At 47.5% G+C, this 24,393-nt stretch overlaps 1 protein-coding gene across 3 annotated transcripts in view; it reads right to left on the reverse strand.

The window, feature by feature from the left end:
- Positions 1–24,393, reverse strand: part of GPS1 (G protein pathway suppressor 1) — a 25,251-nt gene continuing 858 nt past the window's right edge. Inside the window, exons 2-15 of one of the 3 annotated variants that reach the window (XM_075216780.1) lie at positions 20,366–20,572; positions 19,942–20,034; positions 19,333–19,514; positions 13,180–13,344; positions 12,858–12,993; positions 12,007–12,084; positions 9,392–9,452; positions 4,171–4,256; positions 3,989–4,083; positions 3,802–3,907; positions 3,199–3,279; positions 1,881–2,018; positions 1,667–1,801; positions 1–779 (exon numbers count right to left, since the gene is read on the reverse strand). In XM_075216780.1, the coding sequence (XP_075072881.1) occupies positions 705–779; positions 1,667–1,801; positions 1,881–2,018; positions 3,199–3,279; positions 3,802–3,907; positions 3,989–4,083; positions 4,171–4,256; positions 9,392–9,452; positions 12,007–12,084; positions 12,858–12,993; positions 13,180–13,344; positions 19,333–19,514; positions 19,942–20,034; positions 20,366–20,572 (1,638 nt within the window). In that variant the 3' untranslated portion in view covers positions 1–704. The remainder of the gene's footprint in view (positions 780–1,666; positions 1,802–1,880; positions 2,019–3,198; positions 3,280–3,801; positions 3,908–3,988; positions 4,084–4,170; positions 4,257–9,391; positions 9,453–12,006; positions 12,085–12,857; positions 12,994–13,179; positions 13,345–19,332; positions 19,515–19,941; positions 20,035–20,365; positions 20,573–24,393) is intronic. The other 2 variants (XM_075216781.1, XM_075216782.1) reach the window with 2 other exon arrangements.

The following is a 24,393-nucleotide window of genomic DNA, read 5'->3' on the forward strand; positions in this document are numbered from 1 at the left end:
AACAGGAACAAGTTTAATTCAAAACCAGGAACCAAGAAAAATGGGACATTTAAATAGCAATGCTTTGATGTGGCAGACAAGCTTTTCATATTGAATCATTATGCAGTTCCGTGTTCTGTATTCACAAATGAAAAAATAAAGGGGACCAGCATCTTGTATGTAGAGTGAATATGCAGCTCAGTCACTGCAGATTTAGGTTTCCAGAGCACACAGCAGGCAGGATGGACAGAGGGACAACAAGCTTAGGAAGAAGACAAGGTGCAGAGGAGGCAAAAAACCAGGTTAAGGAAGCAGAGGGTAGAAAGGTGTAGAGGGAAGCAAGGGTGTGAGAGGCAGGTAGTGTCTAACACACAAGCTGCTGAATGCACGGTGTAACATTCAGAGAGAGAGGACGTTGTGACTGTTTTCCTACCATCTCTCTCTCAATTACTTTTTGTTATGCAGCCACTACCTGAAAACATCCAGATATAGAATCAGCATTACATCACTACTCCTCTAATTCCATGGGAGAGAGCGAGATGATCATGTCCAATAAACTGAGACCGATGAGACAAACCATGCAAGCTGCTGACAAGCTCTCACACACAACACAGCTGAGGCAGCCCATGGGAAGGTGACAAGAGCAGGTGGCACATGTCACATGTCTTTGCGGTAAGTCTCTGTGCGGGTGGCAGGGCCAGGGACGCAGATGACTGATCTCATGGTCACATGTTGGTGCTGAGTCTGGATTGAGTGTTAGCTGGTGTCAGCTCTCCTTGGCTTCCTTCCCTGGGAGGGGACTAAAAAGAGAGAATTATAAGCCCAGTGTAGGGATGGGACCTACAAATTTAGGCAGAGGTCAAAAAGTAAAAGGCTGACACTGAAGAAAGAGAAAGCTATGAGCTTTGTTGATAAAGGACAATTACTGTATTATCTACACAATTATTTTCCTGGAATTTAAAGCAAACCACTTATATAGGAAGGGGGTTAGTTAACTCTTCATATATCCTAAGCCACCTCATTCTCTCTTCTCTGCATCGTCCAACAACCTTTGCTCTCACATTCTAAACCTCTCTAGCAGCTTCTTATTTCTTCAACCGTATTGCTTTTGACTTGTGTCAAACTCTGCCACCATCCATCTTCATAGCCAAACTGATATTTTTACCTTTAGATTATTAGCCTTGTTGCAAAATCCAGTCATAGCTGTACATTTTGTACTTCTGTCTGTGAATGTTTAGCACTTTTAAATTTAGTCATATGTCAGCGTAAGTCTACAATTACCTAATAAGGGTGTAAGGTATTCTGGGCAGAGACCTCTTTCCTATTTTTTTCTAACATCTGAACTATTGTGGCAACATAACTGAAGCTTTATACATACTATATTTTAAGAAATGTGAGTATTAAATCCCTAGTGTGAAAGTCTTGAGCTACAATATGAAGAGCTAAAAACAATAGTGCAGAGGAGTAAATATGTGCTAAGGAGGATATTAGAGGCACAAGCAATATTATGGTGCTGGTGTTCGGAATGTGACCTACAGATCCAGCTCAGACCACTTTACCGCATTACTAGCATCAAAAGGTAAATATATCCATACAACATATAGCTGCTCTGGTGTAGATTTTGAGTTTTATTGATTCAATTAATCACTTTTATAAACATTGCATAAAATGTCCAGAAAACACTCACCTTAACGTGGATCTGGTTGCGTAAAACAGCAGCTCGCAAGATCATTGCTTTGGCTCGCCTCTGAAATTCTCTCCCCATCTGTAATGATTTCTCAAATGTAGTGCTGCGCTGGTCGACGTCTCGTGCATATAAGATCTGCAAGCAAACAGGTTGTGCAATAAAGCATGTTGTACGGGCCACCAACTGCTACCAAACAACTCTCAGAAGCCCCTACCTTGCTATGAGAGTCAATGCGGGCATTAATTAATCCTTCGAGGATCAGTTGAGTCAGTTCATCCTCCAGTGCAGACACCGTTGTGTTAAACGCAGTAGCCATTTTGTACATGTCCGCAGAGACATATGGGCTGAAATACTGAGAATCAGACATGGAGATCAAGTATACACACTTTTGTAAAGAAAGCCAAAAATATATGCGAATAGGAAAACAAACACATTTGGACAATATAAAATGGTAGCAGTGAAGGATAGATACATTTTGAACAAGTGTCTAAGTGGACAAGGGAAAAACATAACTGTGTGAAACATCAAAAATACACATAAGCAGACTTGGATGGATGTGTCTGAGGCCCACAAAACAGGGGTCTGATTATGCAAACTGGAAGGTATCATACCCACCAATTATACTATTATACAGCCAAAATGACCAACGTAGCATATTGTCCAAAATAAAGGAGCTTATCCCCACATGCATTACATTATCTCCTCTTCTTCAGCACAAGGCTGTTAACTATTAGAACAAGTCCCCAAGAAAATGAGTTCCCAGACACATTTCCTATAGGGAACGCAGGAGCACTGTATGTTATTATACTATGCCTGTAGATAGCACTGTCTGGCAGTACATAAAGTCACTAAGTAGTGTTTGTCAGTAACCTTGGTTGGGTGTGTGTAAAAGTCAATTTCCATAACCAAGTATCGGCTGTTATGTATGTATTCCCTGGCAAGTTCTCACGTACTTATAACTTGTTTTGCCTTATTACTATAACATTACAAAAATTAGGACATTTTCAAAACTGCAGAGAATTTCAGAGAATTTGTTACTGTGGTTCCAAATATGAAAAAAAAAAGTAAATATTTTATGTAGGAGAGATGCAGGAAGATCTGTAAAAACAGAGCCATACCCTGTGTGTGGAAACTAAGCTTCATTTACATACAGCGAAAGGGGTTTGTAAGCAGTGTCCTCATATCTGATAAAGCAGAACTGCCTGGTATCCATGCCATACATTTTATATTGAAGTATAAATATAACAAATAGTTGTATTATACCGCCTTCGCTAACATTCAGACAATGCGATCACACAGTGAAGCACAGAAGTAAACTGCAGACAAAGGTCAGACAAAGAAAGAAGAAGGCAGGAAGAGAAACACAAAGTAACAGCGGGGAGGGGAGGGGGCAGAAGGAAACAAGACATTTGGAGCCAGCAAGAGCAGAGGTAACATAATCCACAGCAGGCATAAGAAACCAAGCAGAGAGCAGCACAACAGCAATCAACCTGAAAAGGACATTGCAAACCAACACAGTATGGAGAATATACCTGTATAAGGGCACGGTTCCGGATCTGAGTGTAAAGTGTCCGGACATGAGGAGCAAGATACATATCCAGAAGAAGATTATCCTACAGGGAGATAAATCAAACATATGTACAACTAAAGAAAGAAAGCATGGAAATGTGTAAGAAATGGTACTAGATAGGAGTCAGACAGAGGTACATTTAAGGACAATAAGTATTAAGTGCTGAGAAGCTGAAGTATTTGCTGTGACAGCATGAGAGAGTGGCCCTGACATAAAGCATCTGAGAAAATTCTACATAGTGACAGCTGAATGTAGGGCGGTAGCAATAAGCACACTGGCATCCTGACAAGACGGCTCAACCACAACAAGTGCTATATTTCTGCAGAGGAAAACTTAGCACCAAGATATTATATGTAAGACACAGATGAGAATGAATGAAGCAAGCAAGAAGATCTGTGGTACATGACAAGGGCAAATATATAGAGAGACTGAATAACACTCAGCAACAACACTAATAAATAATTGTATGGACATGAAGGAGCAGGACAGCGCTACTGAGATGAGCTCAAGATGGAATAGACACATAAGGATTGTCAGTTTGCGGAAAAGGAACATGCTCAGTTACCTTAATTTCATCCAGCATCTTTAGACATGAGGCATACTTAGACTCATAGAATTTGAAGATTATATCGCGGACTTGAGGCTCCAGCTCCAAAAACAGCTTGAATGAACTGAAGATAGAAAAATAAATATTTTGTAGCCAAAGTGCTTAACTCAACCTTCCGTCTGCTCCTACATCCTCCAAGACTGACCTGCTAGAGATGACATTTCGTTGAAGCTCCTGGCGGTCAAAAGTGGCCAGCGCACAAAGTCCCCCATACACAGCAACATTACTGGAGGAAAGGAGCTGGGAAGAGAAGCAGGAATGAACACAATGGGATTAAGGATCATAAAGGAGACATGTGGGTTAGAGAAACTGGAGCAGGAGACTCACCTCAGGAAAATCACAGTGGTCAAATGATGCCAGTAAGAAGCATTTTGCTGCCTGTTTGTATTTCCGAGCGGCTAGCTCTGCCAAACCTGAAACCACAAAATGCATTAGCTGCCAAAAGTTCTTTTCTGAGCACCGGTAGTGCCAAACCAACCTGTTTTTCTGATTAGGTAAATTGCAAACTGCATCTTGGCAGTACAATGTATGTGATATATTTGACATTTGCAAAAGCCAAATGTAACGTCCCACATAAATTGTTGCATAAGCTGTGAATACTAGGACTGGGGGAAATCATGTACTCTGGATAGAAAAGAGAGGGTAAATTGCTATAATTGGAACATATTCAGACTGGGTTAATGCTGTTAGAGGAGTACCACAGGGATCGAAAATTTAATAATGGCCATAGACTATGCAGAATTATTAACACAAGAGAGGATAGCATCTTGCTACATAAGTATTTAGACAATAAAAAACATGGACAAGAAAATGGTAAATTTAATTTAATTTAATATGAATACAAGGTTATTCCCTAGGCTTTGGTAACATTTATGGGATACAATCTGGGAAATCTGAGATAGTAAAGCATTTAGGAATACCAGCAGACAGTAGCCAGTCAGCAGCTATAAATGCTAATAAACTCCAAGGATGCATAGAGAGAGATAGACGCAGGGGATGCAGAAATATATCTACCACTGTATAAATCACTAGGCAGACCACATCTATATATATATATAAGGTACAGTTTGGGGCAATTATTTTTAAAGGTAAACATAGGAGATCTTTAGTTAGCAACCTTATTATTTAAGGGAATGGAGCGGCTACATCATAAATTGCACATGTAGTTTTAAAAAAGCGTCTAATACAACATAAAGGTTTGCCTAACAAGCTTCTTCTACACAGGACATGGCAGGTGATAATACAGTTTTACCACCACTGTAAGGGTAGTCAGAATTCTCTAACAGAAGTAGTGATACCACATTCATAACTGGATTGCTTGACTTTCATAAAATAAAGGGTATAATGTAATGTCATCTAATAATTAAATGACATTACTGCGGTAAATGATCCAGGGAATTCATCTGATATATGGGGCCAGGGATAAAACCCCCTTCTCTGTGAAGTTAAATTGGTGGCTGGCATGCCGTGTGGGTTTTGATTTGCCTTCGTCTAGATCAGGGGTCGGCAATCTCCGGCAAGCGTGCCAGACGTGGCACGCTGACCACTTTTGTCTGGCATGCCAGCGCTGAAGTTGCTTTAGTAAAGCAGCTGACGACGGCTGAAACGAAGCTTCTGCGCATGCGCAGAAGCTCCGTTTCGGCCATCTTCGGCTGTTTTATTTAAGCAGTTCCCGGGTTTCTGGAGGAAGACGAGTTTCCAAAGGTAAGTAAGAGCAGCAAATTGAGGGGCAAATATACTTTGTATACTATGACTTTCCGGGGGGCAACAGTGGCCTACTCTGAATTTCTGGGGGCAACAGTGGCCTACTCTGAATTTCTGGGGGCAACAGTGGCATACTCTGAATTTATGGGGGCAACAGTGGCATACTATGAATTTCTGGGGGCAACTGTGACATAATATGAATTGGGGGAGCAGCTATGTGTCATGATATGTATTGGGGGCACAGCTATGTGGCTTGATAGGAATTGAGGGCACAACTATGTGGCATGATATGAATTGTGGGCACAACCATGAGGCATAAGATGAATTGGGGGCACAATTATGAGGCATGATGTGAACTGGGGCACTACTGTGCATCATAATGTTCTTTTGCTGGTCCCGTTACTGATAATATATTAGCCTCATAAAATGAGATGTAATATATATATATATATATATATATATATATATATATATATATATATATATATATATATATATATATATATATATATACATACACATACACATACACATACATATATATATATATATATATATATATATATATATATATATATATACACATACATACACACACACACACAGGGCCGCAGAGAGAGGGGGTGGCTACAAATTACACGGGCCCGCCTGAGGGCCCCACTGGAGATCTATCTTTAAAAAAAAAAAATTAAAAATTAAAAGTACTTTAATTATTTTTTTTTGCTCGTGGGTGTCGCGAGTGTATGGGGGGATTGGTAGTGGCTAAATCCCCTTCAGCTCAGCTCCCTTCAGATGCCAGGTTGTGTGACTGCAGCGGTCACATGGTACTCAGTGTGGGTGGGCTGCTGGATATATTCCCGCCCTGTGTGCTGTGTAGTGGAGAATAAGGTAAGAAGGTGGTGTGCTGGAGAGGGGGCATGTGTGACTAAAGGTGCTGGAGAGGGGGCATTTGTGACTAAAGGTGCTATTCATTAGCTAGACACGCCCCCAATGATGCACCCCCACGCCCCCAATTGTACGCTGCGGCGCAACCCTTTTTTACCATACTAAACTATAAGGAGGGCCCTATGAAGTTGCTGTACCGGGGCCCTGAATTTCTCTAGGTAGCCCTCTATCTAGCTATCTATACATACACCTGGGTTTGACTAGATTTTAGACGGTACTCTGATAGAAAAAGGTTGCCAACCCCTGGTCTACATTAACACACTTAGAAAAGGAAGAGCCTGATGAACTTTTGTATTTTGTTCAATATAACTATAAAACTATGCGTGACATATTTGGAGAACCAGAGTGGATCTCGACACTCGGCAGAGTTCTAGTATACATTGTGGATATCAATATCAATCACATGGCAATATCCCCAACATACAGTCACACTACCATACAAGATTTCACTGATCTGGAAAGTGTAGAGAATTCATCTGCACTAGATATTGGTACCTCTTATGATGACCCCAGTATTATTATAAACACTTCATATTCTATATTGTTGAATAAATGGGTGCTCATTATTATTTTTATTATTATTATTATCCTTTATTTGTTAGGCGCCACAAGATTTCCGCAGCGCCGTACACCATACAAATAGTACACTATACAGGGTGAGACCGTACAAAACAATAAACAAAAATCCCAGTACTTCGGAACTCCAGGCAGGTAAAGCAATAAACACGGAGCAGAAGAACAGGTAGGGAGACAGGAGGGAAGAGGGCCCTGCTCATTTGAGCTTACATCCTAAGGGAGGGAAAACAGAACAGACACAAGGGGAGCCAGATGAGGCAAGGGAGTGAGCGAGTGGAGGAGGTGAAGGGGTTATACGGATGGTTGGTAGGCTTTAAGGAAGAGGTGGGTTTTTAGTGCACGTTTGAAGGAGCACAGAGTAGGAGAGAGGCGGATGGAACGAGGGAGGTCATTCCAGTGATGCGGGGCTGCACGGAAAAAAGTCTTGGATTCTGGAGTGGGAAGAGGTGATAAGAGTAGAGGAGAGGCGGCGATCATTGGCTGAGCGCAGGGAGCGAGCAGGAGTGTGAATGGAGAGGAGGTTAGAGATATAAGGGGCAGTAGAGTTAGCTGCTCATGTGGCAGCTTACTCAAATTGTAGTAATAGAGAAAAAAGGACTACTATTGCTTGGGGCACCAACCTCCATCATCTCCAAACACCTGCAATGATTATCAAACTAAATCCTTACACTGCTATTCAACCACCATAAAGGGGATAGGAAATCATTTGTTCTAATTATCTCTTTTTTTCCTGCAGCAATAACGTCCTTGTGCAAACATTTGTTCCCCCAATTAGGCACACAGCAATAACTACACATTTGAAAGTAACATTTATATACATAATTTAAATCAATTTCACAACCTTAAAGATATAAAAACTAGAGAGGAGAAAAAAGTAAAAAAGAAAAAGAAGCTATTTGTTAATACATTGCCTGTGTCACTGAACTAGATGTCAGTTCCTGCCCAACGTAATACACTCAAGATGTGGATGTCATCCTGTCCCTCACACAAATGATGTAGCAGAGTAATGAGCCTTGGCTCACTCATACTGGACAAAAGAGGCTGGATGAGTGCGGAGGATGAAGGCTTACAGTGAATACAGATAATAAATAGGCAATATGTGTTTTCTGTAGAGAGAACTCAATCATTCTAGCTGTGAAATTGATTTAAACAGGAAAACAGATCTTAGATGTTCCATTTTTTTTTTACATTTTTTAAAATAAACGTCAATTTTATGTATTAGTGATAATTCAAACATCATTCTCTGGTAATGTCAGTCTTTTCCCATCATATGTGCAAAGATGTGTGCGGTCTCAATCTATTGGTGTATACAGAGGAGCTTAGAAGAACATTTTTAAATGTCAGTTGGCAGTACAGACAGACACTAATTCTACCCTCATAGTAACCAGTGAATCAAATTACAAATTACACCCTCTGTGGAATACTTTTATAAACATAGAAGAATCTGAAAATGTTCTTCATAAAACTACACAATTTTTCAGCCAATTATATAAAAATGTCTACAGCATATTTTTTAACTCTTAAAATAAGTTTTTAAATCCTCATGAAAGCCTGGTCTTTTGTTTTTTTCTGTTATCTTGCATTTCCTTTTGTAAAACCCAATAAAAATTCTTTATTCAAAAAAATAAACAGGTTTTTATTTGCAGCTCTTTTAAATAGACATTTTAGTAGTCATTCTTTATTCACTTCATACAGAACAATTATTCACTTTAAAATGCCGTGTTGAGTCACACGAAATATGTAATAAGCTATTACATTACATGAATTCTATAAAAAGTGACATCTAACTTAACCCCTACTTTTTACTTACTAACATAAGGAGAGGCAGAATTGGAAGAAAACGTCCATAACAAACTACAGAATATTACGTCTAAAGAAGCACAGATATTAAGGCAAAATATGTATTCCTCCTCTTTCACAGAATATCCCCTATATATCTACAATACAAATATTCTGAAGTTATTTCTGGACTAACATGCGTCTCCTCCTCGGCTAAAAAGTTAGACATTAGCTGTGACTGAGAATCAGACTAAGTAAGTGGATCAATAGAAGGTAACATCTGACACCCAGTATGTGCTAGAGATAAAAGATCTCATCATGAAAAATCTGGCTCCTGGGCTATCTCATGGAGGTGAAGAGAGGCCAGAAGAACAACATATTAGCTTCCACATCATTTTACTGATTTAGAACCGTGTACTTCAGGACAAAAGTGTTAGCCAGTGAATTTCTGTACTTTGAACAATAAAACTAGTAGGGATTATAAACACTTCTACTGTGTAAGACGAGATCTCTGATTATTGCACAGAGGATTGGGAATACTAACCTGCAGCACACTTTAGCTTGGTCAGTACAGACTGAGTCTGGCTGTCTCTTTCCCCTCGTTGCTGTGGACACAAAGGAAACACATGATATATAGGAGATGAATGTTCAAATATGGGCCAGTTAATGCCAGATAAAGACTATTTAAAGCTGCACTACTAGGTAAAATTATTTTATTAAGGGGCACCTAATCGTTGTCTTAGGGGCTGCTACACATCAGTTTTCTCCTAATGTAAAAAGTGGAAGTCTCTTGATTACAGCTTGTGATTGGGTACTACTGTTCAATCTCTCCCCTGACCCACAGAATACGGCTGGGGCTGCAAGAGGAACGGAGGATCCCTGAAAACACAGCCGCACCTTAGGAAAAGGTTTTACTAGTCGGTGGTGCAGTTTTATTGCTACTCTTCATAAAACTAAAATTACTTTGGGAACAAAGCCCTTGTAGGCCTTCCATGAAAATGGACAATAACTGAATTAGGTACCTAGCCGAGGCAGGTTCTGGAATGGAAATGTCCGAGGTACTTGGGTCCTTACACACTAGGATAGCTAGGCAGCAAATGTGGTCAACAACTCAGACTCACTCTTGCTTAAGGGGCAGATTGTCTTGCAGGTAATTTAGGCTGGCATTTTGCACAATAACAACCATCAACCACCAAGGTTGGGGGCCCAGTGTCTCATCTTTATAATGCATTCCTGGGAACCTAACATGTCCGCATCCCAGGAGGAAAAAAAAATTGGGATTTTTGGTACTTCTGTAAATTCCTTTTCTCCTAATCCATGATGGATACTGGAGTTAATAGATGTGGTGTGAGGAGCTCTGGCACTATAAATAACTTTTGAATGGCAAGCTGCTCCCACACTAGTGGTTAATATCATCAGTTCACTTAACAAAGCCCTCAAAGGAGCCTAGCTTGTGAAACAACCAATAGAGAGAAAGAGATATAGGAGAAAAGTTCTATAACACAGCCTGAATGCAAACACAAAGAATAGAAGCGAAACAGAGAGGGCATTCAGTGTTCCCTGTGGATTAGGAGAAAAGGTTTTACGTAAATAATCAAAAAAAATAAATAAATCACATTTTCTCTCACATCCTATGGGGGACACTCAAGTCACAATCGGAATGTCCCAAAGCTGCCCCTACGAGAGGGAACACTCCTTCACAGTGCATAGAGCCTTGCGACCAAAAGAAGCATCTCTGGCCCTATCTTCGCCACATCGGCCAACCAAAGAGCTACCACCAGCACCACCGCAGAGGACATCTGAAGAAAAGGAGGGAAACGAGTGCCGTCCAGCCTGCCAGAGACATGGTCACTGCCTTGGCCTGGTACGCTTTTCCACAGCGCGCTCATGCCCCTTGGAGACAAAGCTCCTGGATCTAACTGTGCACCCTGACATTTTGAACAACACTTAGAGCAGGTGAAAATTGTCCCACCGCAGCCCTCTCCTAACAATAGTCACATCAGTGGCTTTTTTGTACCAGGGACCTGTCACTTGAACTCTCCCCTGAGGAGAGGAGCCTCAGTGCTATTCCCACAAAAAGAAAAATAAATGATCAAAATAGGAATAAAAACAGTGGAGGATGTGAAGCAGTCCCATAAAACGTACTAGCCCCTGCAAGCACTTTTAGACTGGGAATATTACCCACTAGAGGTATAGAGGGGAAGGTTTGTCATTAAAGATTTATTTAAGGAGCTCCTCAACCCACATGTATACCCCATTGTGACTCCAGTGTCCCCCACAGGATGAGAGAGAAATACTGTCTCAGGACTACCCTCTCTAAGGTGAGGAGTAGACTCACTGGTCACCCAGTAGGCCCTATGATAGACCTGGGGGAATAGGAGTCAGCTCTGATCAGTCAGTACACCTGTATCTTACTGGAAGACTGGGCTTGACCCCAGCCCCAGAAAAAAAAAAGCTTCTACATGTACCCCCATCCTCACAGAAGCTTCCGTTCCTGGCAGCTGTCATCTTGAAGTGCCAAAAAGTCGTTCTGCTGTGTGTATTCCACAGCTGAAGGAACCAACACTCTGGTAAGCCTGCCCATGGAAACAGGGTGTGAACCCCCCCCCCCCCCCCCGCCAAGCTGAGGACAACAGTAAAGTCAGTCTTCCAGTATCCACTCCATAATTAAGCCCATCATTTGTGCCCTGCTGAAGCAATGCATTTTACATATGGGAACAATTTTATTTTCAACTAGGAAATAGTGTTTGCGTTAGGTCAACTTTCAAACGCAGGACAAAAGAGTATTAATAAATTGGCCAAACTGCATAGGTAAAATGTCAAACATAATTTCACACATCCCTTCCCTCCTGTCTGAAAGTACAGTGTGTACCCATGATACTTGTGTACAATAAACATCAAAATCTGGAATTTTCTTTTTAATTTATGTCAGAATCTAGCAATACGAGTCTGTCAATAGCAGAACCCTGTGGGGCAGCCAACACACAGGACGGATTGTACGCCCATTTGGATACTCCTAACAGGGACAATTTGAAGCTTAGTGTTGTGCCCCACCTACCATTATTTTACACACATTTAGTTGAAATAATAAATGAAACCAAACACCTGATTACCGCATTACAGGTCTCCCAAGAAAGGCATGTATTTGAAGAAGCTCACCTCTGCAATCTCAGGAGTTGACTCTGCTTTACTGACATAGCTAAGAACATGAGACCAGTTCTGGAGATACACACTAACCTGTAGTGAAATTGGAAAGATGAGAAAAGTGTGGCCAGCAAAAAGTATTTAGCAATAAACAGAAATGTACACAAAACTAATTGGGCTGTCCAACACAATGTTGTGGTTGAAGTTATTAAAGAGGTTGATTACACCGAGACCCCCCACTCCAAGTGTAGCAGATCGGCGCTAGATCTCCTTCCCATCCCTAGGATCCTGACCATTACCTGACTGCAGCCATCGCTCAAACCCAGCTGCCAAGAGGAGGAGCGGACACCTTTCAGTGCTGAAGACTGCACTGGTTTCATAGATAAAACATGGCCATAAGGTGTGTAGTGAATGTGGCACATAAACAGACAGAAGACATGACATCCAACCAAGTGCCGCATGTAATACACACCTACCATCTTAGTGGCTTGAATGCCTATGATGGGATACTAGTAAAAGTCCTCCTGCTGTCCCCACTGTGCATTGGTTTTGAGCAGCATTTTCAATCATATAAACCATTGGGGTGCAGGAGGATCTTTACTGGTATCATATACTAAAGGGGTACTTGGTGAACTAAAGGATTCTTGCACAGTAGACAACCCTTTGAAAACAACTTCTTCTTTCACTGGGCACTTGACAATGTGGTATCCCATGTGCATGTGAATAGAGTATATGCAGCACAGATAAATTCAGATGCAAACACAAAGTGGAAAAACAACCTATGATGTTAGGCTGATAAGACAGAAGTAGTTAAAAAAGATGTAAAACTGCAGCATATGCAATAAGTGTGATGATGTCAATTTCACCTTGATAACGTTCAAGCACATGTTGATGACATGCTTAGCACTGGTACAGTAGTCCCGTGCTCGAGAGTAGCATTTCAGAGCATTACTCAGGTCTCCACAATCCAGATAATGATCGCCCAAATCATCATGACCCCTCCTGTAAAGACAATCATTTCAATGCGAAATTATACAATCTTAATATTAAGAAGCTTCTTAAACTTCCCCATCCTATCATATATACGTTGCCTTTTGGTGTCTCCCCTGCTTCACTTCTCTTTTAGTAAATACATTCAAAGAAAACGTGACCCCTCTTTATCTATGTTTTGTCAGGCTCTGTCCTTACCTGATGCTTTCTTTGATAGAATTTCCTTTATAATTCTTCAGGTCAGTGTCAAGTTTCTCCAGTTTGAGAAGTGCTTTTTTGCGAGTTGCCTCCACCCAGGCCGTATCCAGTGGAGGAGGATCCAATGACCCTTCAGGCAAAGCATCGGGTGCATTTTGCAGTTCCCTGCACAGAAAAAAAATGAACTCTTCAGAGGGAAAATATGAGGTCATGGACAGGCAGTACTAGGAAGAAGCGAGAGGCTGCGGGCAGGGGGGTGCCAGGAAGAAGCGAGAGGCTGCAGGCAGGGGGGTGCCAGGAAGAAACGAGAGGCTGCGGACAGGGGGGTGCCAGGAAGAAACGAGAGGCTGCGGACAGGGGGGTGCCAGGAAGAAGCGAGAGGCTGCGGACAGGGGGGTGCCAGGAAGAAGCGAGAGGCTGCGGACAGGGGGGTGCCAGGAAGAAGCGAGAGGCGGCAGACAGGGGGGTGCCAGGAGAAAGCGAGGGGCTGCGGACAGGGGGGTGCCAGGAAGAAGCGAGAGGCGGCGGACAGGGGTGCCAGTGTCTGCTGTAGGGAGTGCCAGGAAGAAGCCAGTGGCTGCGGGCAGGGGGTGCCAGGAAGAAGCCAGTGGCTGCGGACAGGGGGGTCCAAAAAAGAAGCGAGAGGCGGCGGACAGGGGGGTGCAAGGAAGAAGCGAGAGGCGGCGGACAGGGGAGTGCCAGTGTCTGCAGTAGGGGGTGCCAGGAAGAAGCCAGTGGCTGCGGGCAGGGGGGTGCCAGGAAGAAGCCAGTGGCTGCGGGCAGGGAAGTGCCAGGAAGAAGCCAGTGGCTGCGGGCAGGGGGGTGCCAGGAAGAAGCCAGTGGCTGCGGGCAGGGGGGTGCCAGGAAGAAGCCAGTGGCTGCGGGCAGGGGGGTGCCAGGAAGAAGCCAGTGGCTGCGGGCAGGGGGGTGCCAGGAAGAAGCCAGTGGCTGCGGGCAGGGGGGTGCTAGGAAGAAGCCAGTGGCTGCGGGCAGGGGGGTGCCATGAAGTAGCTAGTGGCTGCGGGCAGTGGGGTGCCAAGAAGTAGCCAGTGGCTGCAGGAGGGGGGTGCCAGGAAGAAGCCAGTGGCTGCAGGCAGGGGGGTGCCAGGAAGAAGCCAGTGGCTGCAGGCAGGGGGTGCCAGGAATAAGCCAGTGGCTGCGGCAGGATGTGCCAGGAAGAAGCCAGTGGCTGCGGACAGGGGGTGCCAGGAAGAAGCGAGAGGCGGCGGACAGGGGTGCCAGTGTCTGCTGTAGGTGGTGCCAGGAAGAAGCCAGTGGCTGCGGGCAGGGGGTGCCAGGAAGAAGCCAGTGGCTGCGGGCAAGGGGTGCCAGGAAGAAGCCAGTGGCTGCGGGCAGGGGGTGCCAGGAAGAAGCCAGTGGCTGCGGGCAGGGGGTGCCAGGAAGAAGCCAGTGGCTGCGGGCAGGGGGTGCCAGGAAGAAGCCAGTGGCAGCGGGCAGGGGGTGCCAGGAAGAAGCCAGTGGCTGCGGGCAGGGGGGTGCCAGGAAGAAGCCAGTGGCTGCGGGCAGGGGGGTGCCAGGAAGAAGCCAGTGGCTACGGGCAGGGGGTGCCAGGAAGAAGCCAGTGGCTACAGGCAGGGGGTGCCAGTGTCTGCAGTAGGGGGTGCCAGGAAGAAGCCAGTGGCTGCGGGCAGGGGGGTGCCAGGAAAAAGCCAGTGGCTGCGGGCAGGGAAGTGCCAGGAAGAAGCCAGTGGCTGCGGGCAGGGGGGTGCCAGGAAGAAGCCAGTGGCTGCGGGCAGGGGGGTGCCAGGAAAAAGCCAGTGGCTGCGGGCAGGGGGGTGCCAGGAAAAAGCCAGTGGCTGCGGGCAGGGGGGTGCCATGAAGTAGCTAGTGGCTGCGGGCAGTGGGGTGCCAGGAAGAAGCCAGTGGCTGCAGGCAGGGGGGTGCCAGGAAGAAGCCAGTGGCTGCAGGCAGGGGGGTGCCAGGAAGAAGCCAGTGGCTGCGGCAGGATGTGCCAGGAAGAAGCCAGTGGCTGCGGACAGGGGGTGCCAGGAAGAAGCGAGAGGCGGCGGACAGGGGTGCCAGTGTCTGCTGTAGGGGGTGCCAGGAAGAAGCCAGTGGCTGCGGGCAGGGGGTGCCAGGAAGAAGCCAGTGGCTGCGGGCAGGGGGTGCCAGGAAGAAGCCAGTGGCTGCAGGCAGGGGGGTGCCAGGAAGAAGCCAGTGGCTGCGGGCAGGGGGGTGCCAGGAAGAAGCCAGTGGCTACGGGCAGGGGGTGCCAGGAAGAAGCCAGTGGCTACAGGCAGGGGGTGCCAGTGTCTGCAGTAGGGGGTGCCAGGAAGAAGCCAGTGGCTGCGGGCAGGGGGGTGCCAGGAAAAAGCCAGTGGCTGCGGGCAGGGGGGTGCCATGAAGTAGCTAGTGGCTGCGGGCAGTGGGGTGCCAGGAAGAAGCCAGTGGCTGCAGGCAGGGGGGTGCCAGGAAGAAGCCAGTGGCTGCAGGCAGGGGGGTGCCAGGAAGAAGCCAGTGGCTGCAGGCAGGGGGGTGCCAGGAAGAAGCCAGTGGCTGCGGCAGGATGTGCCAGGAAGAAGCCAGTGGCTGCGGCAGGATGTGCCAGGAAGAAGCCAGTGGCTGCGGACAGGGGGTGCCAGGAAGAAGCGAGAGGCTGCGGACAGGGGGGTGCCAGGAAGAAGCGAGAGGCGGCGGACAGGGGGGTACAAGGAAGAAGCGAGAGGCGGCGGACAGGGGTGCCAGTGTCTGCTGTAGGGGGTGCCAGGAAGAAGCGAGAGGCTGCGGACAGGGGGGTGCCAGGAAGAAGCCAGTGGCTGCGGGCAGGGGGTGCCAGGAAGAAGCAAGAGGCGGCGGACAGGGGTGCCAGTGTCTGCTGTAGGGGGTGCCAGGAAGAAGCCAGTGGCTACGGGCAGGGGGTGCCAGGAAGAAGCGAGAGGCGGCGGACAGGGGGGTGCCAGGAAGAAGCGAGAGGCTGCGGACAGGGGGGTGCCAGGAAGAAGCGAGAGGCGGCGGACAGGGGGGTACAAGGAAGAAGCGAGAGGCGGCGGACAGGGGTGCCAGTGTCTACTGTAGGGGGTGCCAGGTAGAAGCCAGTGGCTGCGGGCAGGGGGTGCCAGGAAGAAGCCAGTGGCTGCGGGCAGGGGGGTCCAAAAAAGAAGCGAGAGGCAGCAGACAGGGGGGTGCAAGGAAGAAGCGAGAGGCGGCGAACAGGGGGTGCCAGTGTCTGCGGTAGGGGGTGCCAGAAAGAAGCCAGTGGCTGCGGGCAGGGGGGTGCCATGAAGTAGCCAGTGGCTGCGGGCAGGGGGGTGCCAGGAAGAAGCCAGTGGCTGGGGCAGGAGGGTGCCATGAAGTAGCCAGTGGCTGCGGGCAGGGGGGTGCCAGGAAGAAGCCAGTGGCTGCGGGCAGGGGGGTGCCAGGAAGAAGCCAGTGGCTGCGGGCAGGGGGGTGCCAGGAAGTAGCCAGTGGCTGCGGGCAGGGGGGTGCCAGGAAGTAGCCAGTGGCTGCGGGCAGGGGGGTGCCAGGAAGAAGCCAGTGGCTGCGGGCAGGGGGTGCCAGGAAGAAGCTAGTGGCTGCGGGCAGGGGGTGCCAGGAAGAAGCCAGTGGCTGCGGGCAGGGGGTGCCAGGAAGAAGCCAGTGGCTGCGGGCAGGGGGTGCCAGGAAGAAGCCAGTGGCTACGGGCAGGGGGTGCCAGGAAGAAGCCAGTGGCTACAGGCAGGGGGTGCCAGTGTCTGCAGTAGGGGGTGCCAGGAAGAAGCCAGTGGCTGCGGGCAGGGGGGTGCCAGGAAAAAGCCAGTGGCTGCGGGCAGGGAAGTGCCAGGAAGAAGCCAGTGGCTGCGGGCAGGGGGGTGCCAGGAAGAAGCCAGTGGCTGCGGGCAGGGGGGTGCCAGGAAAAAGCCAGTGGCTGCGGGCAGGGGGGTGCCAGGAAAAAGCCAGTGGCTGCGGGCAGGGGGGTGCCATGAAGTAGCTAGTGGCTGCGGGCAGTGGGGTGCCAGGAAGAAGCCAGTGGCTGCAGGCAGGGGGGTGCCAGGAAGAAGCCAGTGGCTGCAGGCAGGGGGGTGCCAGGAAGAAGCCAGTGGCTGCGGCAGGATGTGCCAGGAAGAAGCCAGTGGCTGCGGACAGGGGGTGCCAGGAAGAAGCGAGAGGCGGCGGACAGGGGTGCCAGTGTCTGCTGTAGGGGGTGCCAGGAAGAAGCCAGTGGCTGCGGGCAGGGGGTGCCAGGAAGAAGCCAGTGGCTGCGGGCAGGGGGTGCCAGGAAGAAGCCAGTGGCTGCGGGCAGGGGGTGCCAGGAAGAAGCCAGTGGCTGCGGGCAGGGGGTGCCAGGAAGAAGCCAGTGGCTGCGGGCAGGGGGTGCCAGGAAGAAGCCAGTGGCTGCGGGCAGGGGGTGCCAGGAAGAAGCCAGTGGCTGCGGGCAGGGGGTGCCAGGAAGAAGCCAGTGGCTGCGGGCAGGGGGGTGCCAGGAAGAAGCCAGTGGCTGCGGGCAGGGGGTGCCAGGAAGAAGCAAGAGGCGGCGGACAGGGGTGCCAGTGTCTGCTGTAGGGGGTGCAAGGAAGAAGCCAGTGGCTGCAGGCAGGGGGTGCCAGGAAGAAGCCAGTGGCTGCGGGCAGGGGGTGCCAGAAAGAAGCCAGTGGCTGCGGGCAGGGGGGTGCCAGAAAGAAGCCAGTGGCTGCGGGCAGGGGGGTGCCAGGAAGAAGCCAGTGGCTACGGGCAGGGGGTGCCAGGAAGAAGCGAGAGGCGGCGGACAGGGGGGTGCCAGGAAGAAGCGAGAGGCTGCGGACAGGGGGGTGCCAGGAAGAAGCGAGAGGCGGCGGACAGGGGGGTACAAGGAAGAAGCGAGAGGCGGCGGACAGGGGTGCCAGTGTCTACTGTAGGGGGTGCCAGGTAGAAGCCAGTGGCTGCGGGCAGGGGGTGCCAGGAAGAAGCCAGTGGCTGCGGGCAGGGGGGTCCAAAAAAGAAGCGAGAGGCAGCAGACAGGGGGGTGCAAGGAAGAAGCGAGAGGCGGCGAACAGGGGGTGCCAGTGTCTGCGGTAGGGGGTGCCAGAAAGAAGCCAGTGGCTGCGGGCAGGGGGGTGCCATGAAGTAGCCAGTGGCTGCGGGCAGGGGGGTGCCAGGAAGAAGCCAGTGGCTGGGGCAGGAGGGTGCCATGAAGTAGCCAGTGGCTGCGGGCAGGGGGGTGCCAGGAAGAAGCCAGTGGCTGCGGGCAGGGGGGTGCCAGGAAGAAGCCAGTGGCTGCGGGCAGGGGGTGCCAGGAAGAAGCGAGAGGCTGCAGTCAGGAAGTCCAAGGAAGAAGCCAGTGGCTGCGGGCAGGGGGTGCCAGGAAGAAGCGAGAGGCTGCAGACAGGGGGTGCCAGGAAGAAGCGAGAGGCTGCAGACAGGGGGTGCCAGGAAGAAGCGAGAGGCTGCAGACAGGGGGTGCCAGGAAGAAGCGAGAGGCTGCAGACAGGGGGTGCCAGGAAGAAGCGAGAGGCTGCAGACAGGGGGTGCCAGGAAGAAGCGAGAGGCTGCAGACAGGGGGTGCCAGGAAGAAGCGAGAGGCTGCAGACAGGGGGTGCCAGGAAGAAGCGAGAGGCTGCAGACAGGGGGTGCCAGGAAGAAGCGAGAGGCTGCAGACAGGGGGTGCCAGGAAGAAGCGAGAGGCTGCGGACAGGGGGTCCAAGGAAGCAGCGAGAGGCTGCAGACAGGGGGTGCAAGGAAGAAGCAAGAGGCTGCAGACAGGGGGTCCAAGGAAGAAGCGAGAGGCTGCAGACAGGGGGTGCCAGGAAGAAGCGAGAGGCTGCGGACAGGGGGTCCAAGGAAGCAGCGAGAGGCTGCAGACAGGGGGTGCCAGGAAGAAGCGAGAGGCTGCGGACAGGGGGTCCAAGGAAGCAGCGAGAGGCTGCAGACAGGGGCTGCAAGGAAGAAGCAAGAGGCTGCAGACAGGGGGTCCAAGGAAGAAGCGAGAGGCTGAGGATAGGGGGTACAAGGGAAAAAAAAAAGAGGCTAAGGACTGGAAGTACAAGAAAGAAAAGAGAAGCTACAGGGGGTGTGAAGAATAGAAGAGAAAAGCTATGGATACGGGGTGTGAGAAGGAAGAGAGAAAAGCTGAGAACAGTGAGGTGCAGAAAAGAAACAATGTGGAGGTGGAAGAAAGAAGATAAATTGTGTTAATTTAATCACATGCAATTTTCAATTTATTTTTATAATCATCATCACCTGGAGGCCTCTGACAACTTTCGATGAATCTCCTCATAGACATCTACATTAAAAGTTCGCTGTACAAAAGACAGGGCCATCTTCAGGGCCTCAACACGTAGCTGAGGACATCGGTCAGCAATAAACTGCAATCGTTCAATACGCATGAGGCCACTATAGCTGGAAGCATACTGCTCGAGATCCTGTCAAAATAAAAAGGTCACACAGATTACCCCAACCCACTTAAATAAAATATTAGGGAATTTGTGAAAGCTTAGACACACAGGGGTAAATGTATCAAGCTGAGAGTTTTCCGGCGGGTTTAAAAAGAGGAGATGTTACCTATAGCAACCAATCAGATTCTAGCTATCATTTTGTAGAATGTACTAAATAAATGACAGCTAGAATCTGATTGGTTTTTCAAACCCGCCGAAAAACTCTCAGCTTGATACATTTACCCCACAGTGTTTCTATGTTTTTGGATATTACAAAATGTTCTTGCATTAAATGTTAGCTAGTCATACTTAGTAAGCTAAAAATGAACTTAAGTAAGAACTACTATTAAATAAACAAACACAAAACAAGGCTCTTGGCAGTGACATGTACACAGCTTTGCAGCTACATACTTACTAGGGTCGGGTTTTCCACTACATAATTGATATCTGGAACATTCTGTTGGTCATCCTGGGGGTCAGCATCAATCTGCATGGGTTCAACAGCACCCTAGACAAGCAACACGGTAGCATTAATCGCTGTTCCGAATGAACATGAAGTTATAACAGAGCTACTTCAGTCCACCAATGATTACAGCAGCAAGTCAAGGACAATGAGTTGTAGTCAAAATATAGTCCTACAGCACTGTATGGAGCATAGAGGGACAGAAACAAAACAATACAAGAGCAGAAGCAAAACCAAAATAAATAAATAAAAAAGACCAAGTAGTTCAGTTCTGATAATTCCAACTTATGAAGTCTGACATAAAACTGAGTTACTAAGTTTTCTGCATGTAGATGTACTTGTGTGTTTCTGAAGTCCGTCCCTCTCTCTCTGATACCTCAGATAGCAGCGTGCAGGTGGAAAGGTCGGCGCTCAGGCTGTAATCTCCAGCGGTAGTCTGTATGAAGAGGTCTGACCTACTGCTTTGGGGGATGCAGTACCAATCTGCCCCTGAAGAGGATGCTGAGCTGGAGCAGGGGCTGGAGCTATCCCTCATTCTGTCCTGACTCTCCTCACCCTCAGACCCTGACACAGAGCTTACCTGCTAAAGGCAAACATAGCATACAAACTGTAATCTACTTCAGAGGCACTCAAAGAGGAAAGAAATAATATTGAATAGCACTGTGTATATAGTGAGATACAAACTACACTTTTCTAAATAAGTGAATGATTATTATTTAAATTATCCAATTCATATACATCCTGATTACCAACATTCCATAACACTTAGCTCTTGAACTCCACCAACAAAGTGCATTCAAATGAAGATGGAAAGCTATATAGTGCAATAAAATTGTAGCAACAATAATACACATCACTAAAGAGAGTAAACTCAGTTTGTGCTAGTGATGGCAATGTATGCATAAAAGGTATTTTAGTGCAGTATACTTTGCAGTGACAAAATACAACTCATTCATTAAATGCTTGGTTCAGACACCTATGTGGAAGAAAAATAAAGGTACATACCGGACATACAGTATCTTGTGGAAAACATATAGCAGCCAGATACAAAGTGCTGTTCCACAGTTGCAATCGGCATAATGGGAACATCTGGCTCTCATATTTAAACTCACAGATTTACATGAAATAAAGAAATCTTGTATTTGTAACATATGTAATAGTTTATACAGCTCCAGATCCACTGATTTTGAGTGTCATGTGTTTAAGCGCCTAATTTACAAATGTGCAAAAATTTTGGGGGAAAAGGGATCTGATTCATTAATGAACGTAAATTTCGATACATGTCATATTTTGTGTAAAATCGCACTGCACATGCTCAGAAACAGACTATATGCCAGTATGTTAGGGAATTTAGGTAGTAAGCTCCCAAAAGTAAGTGCATGCTGAATTTACGGAGACAATCCCAAAGGCCGAAATGCGAGCATGCACGAGGAGTTATGTCCTTCTGTGCACGCATATGCTTGTTTATAAATAGAGACAAATACTTATTTTACGGCAAGATGCATTTTTCTGCAGTATATACATAATTTGTGTGTTTCAGAAATAGGAGAGTTGCTAGTAGTAATGAACTTCTGTCTCTGTGGTGGCAGCCATTTCATCTATGGAAGCAATAAGGCAACCAGAACTGCTATAACAAGGAATACTGCACCAATAATACCACTAGTTTCTCTATGGCAGCCATGTCAATCTCACCTAACATTTACAGCCAAAGTAAGTGGCCACATGTTGGAAGTAAAGGTTTTTAATGCCCATAAATAATGCAACATTTCTTCTTCCATTCTTTAGTGCTATCAACTATATTGATATTTGAATGAATGCATGTGTTAGTTTCATCATTTAAATGTTTCTTCAAATTCAACCACAATTTAAGAGAGACAAGCTACGGACTGGGGGTGCGATGACTAGGAGAGGCAGGCTACGGACAGAGCATGCGTGGAGGGGGTGCCAGGTAGAAGCCAGTGGCTGCGGGTAGGGGGTGCCAGGTAGAAGCCAGTGGCTGCGGGGAGGGGGTGCCAGGTAGAAGCCAGTGGCTGCGGATAGGGCGTGCCAGGTAGAAGCCAGTGGCTGCGGGTAGGGCGTGCCAGGTAGAAGCCAGTGGCTGCGGGGAGGGGGTGCCAGGAAGAAGCCAGTGGCTGCGGGGAGGGGGTGCCAGGAAAAAGCCAGTGGCTGCGAGCATGGGGTGCCAGGAAGAAACCAGTGGCTGCGGGCACGGGGTGCCAGGAAGAAACCAGTGGCTGAGGGCACGGGGTGCCAGGAAGAAACCAGTGGCTGAGGGCACGGGGTGCCAGGAAGAAACCAGTGGCTGAGGGCACGGGGTGCCAGGAAGAAACCAGTGGCTGAGGGCACGGGGTGCCAGGAAGAAACCAGTGGCTGAGGGCACGGGGTGCCAGGAAGAAACCAGTGGCTGAGGGCACGGGGTGCCAGGAAGAAACCAGTGGCTGAGGGCACGGGGTGCCAGGAAGAAACCAGTGGCTGCGGGCATAGGGTGCAAGGAGGAAGCGAGAGAGGCTGCGGACAGGGGGTGCAAGGAGGAAGCGAGAGAGGCTGCGAACAGGGGGTGCAAGGAGGAAGCGAGAGAGGCTGCGGACAGGGGGTGCAAGGAGGAAGCGAGAGAGGCTGCGGACAGGGGGTGCAAGGAGGAATCGAGAAAGGCTGCGGACAGGGGGTGCAAGGAGGAAGCGAGAGAGGCTGCGGACAGGGGGTGCAAGGAGGAAGCGAGAGAGGCTGCGAACAGGTGGTGCAAGGAAGAAGCGAGAGGCTGCGGGTAGGGGGTGCCAGGAAGAAGCGAGAGGCTGCGTTCTGGGGGTGCAAGGAAGAAGCGAGAGGCCGTGGGCAGGGGGTGCAAGGAAGAAGCGAGAGGCCGCGGGCAGGGGGTGCAAGGAGGAAGCAAGAAAGGCTGCAGACAGGTGGTGCAAGGAAGAAGCGAGAGGATGCGGGCAGGGGGTGCAAGGAAGAAGCGAGAGGCCGTGGGTGCAAGGAAGAAGCGAGAGGCCGCGGGCAGGGGGTGCAAGGAAGAAGATATTGTTATTTAAAATAACAATATAACTGTTAAAATGTTGCAGTTGACATGCACATTAATATTAGATACAGGTTATACCAGATCTATCACTGAAAATAGCTACCGCAAAGCAAATAAATAAGAAAATAGGCATGGAAACACTATCAACCATTATTTCTAGTATCAAATCAATTTACATGTATTTACAAATGTCAAAAATGCATACAACCACATTTAAAACCCCCCACCAGTGGGTATGTGGCCTAAGGTATTTCCCTGGATGCATTTTCTACACCGCATTTACGCTGAACAATAAATGTCAGCAATCAGATCCTTTGGCTATCACTGACAGCCCAGAACCATAAACTGTACAACTGCAACGGCTCCGAGACATGTGAGAATCACGTTAATGGAAATATATGGCGGCTGCTTGAGAATCAACTTATACTAATCTGAATCTAAACTGATGGGACGTCCTGCTCCATTTTCTTTTCTATTCGGAGAGGCTGATGGCATAAGATCAGCTTCTAATACTGACAAATAATTTTGGAAAAAAATGGAAAAAAAAACCATTGATTTAATAAAGTAATTTATCTATTATTAGGAGGCTATTTAAAAACTTACCTGAATAACACACACAAGTTTAGAAAAGAAAATTTATGCACTTTATATCATATATAAAACATACAAAATATAAAATGGTATAAAATAGGTCAATATACTAATTTTCTGATATTACAAAAAAGCAATTTTGCATATTTTAGCTAAGCTAACACTTATTCTTTAAGAGAAGCATAACTAAAAAAAAATTCTACTCAGGATTTAAACAAGTAATACAGTATAATTCAAGTAAATGAAGAGTAGACATTTATTCATTGCATCCACCTAGCTGTTTCACAAATATGCAGAAACTACATGCAAGTATATAGTGAAAACTCCGATTGTAACGCATGCTGCAGACCTACTGGTAAGGTAATAAATGAAATTAACCTTTATGGAAATATTTATTTTTCAATTGTTTAATCTATGAATTGTATTAGACTGGTTTGTATATAGTAAAGAATCAAGCCTAAAATGTATGTTGCCATATATAAAAGAAAAACTAACTTAATTCACAAATGTAGAAGCTCTTTTGTACGTACCAAGATATATTTTATGCTTAGTGGCCCTTTAACATAAACAATACCCTTAAACACAAATTCCATTATTTGTTATAATTTATGAATTTTCAACTGCTGAGATGATATTAATTTATGTGTCATTTACTGTAAATATGTGTAAACTCAGTTCTGATGCCTTTATTTCAGGATTCATTGGTAAACTTGTGGAAAACGAGGGATAACACAACCCTGTTGTAAATTACCATGGGCATTAGAAGACCCTTTAAATAGGCGACTTCTAATATT

This window comes from Mixophyes fleayi, chromosome 6, assembly GCF_038048845.1.
Source record: "Mixophyes fleayi isolate aMixFle1 chromosome 6, aMixFle1.hap1, whole genome shotgun sequence".
Classification (NCBI taxonomy): Eukaryota; Metazoa; Chordata; class Amphibia; order Anura; family Limnodynastidae; genus Mixophyes; species Mixophyes fleayi.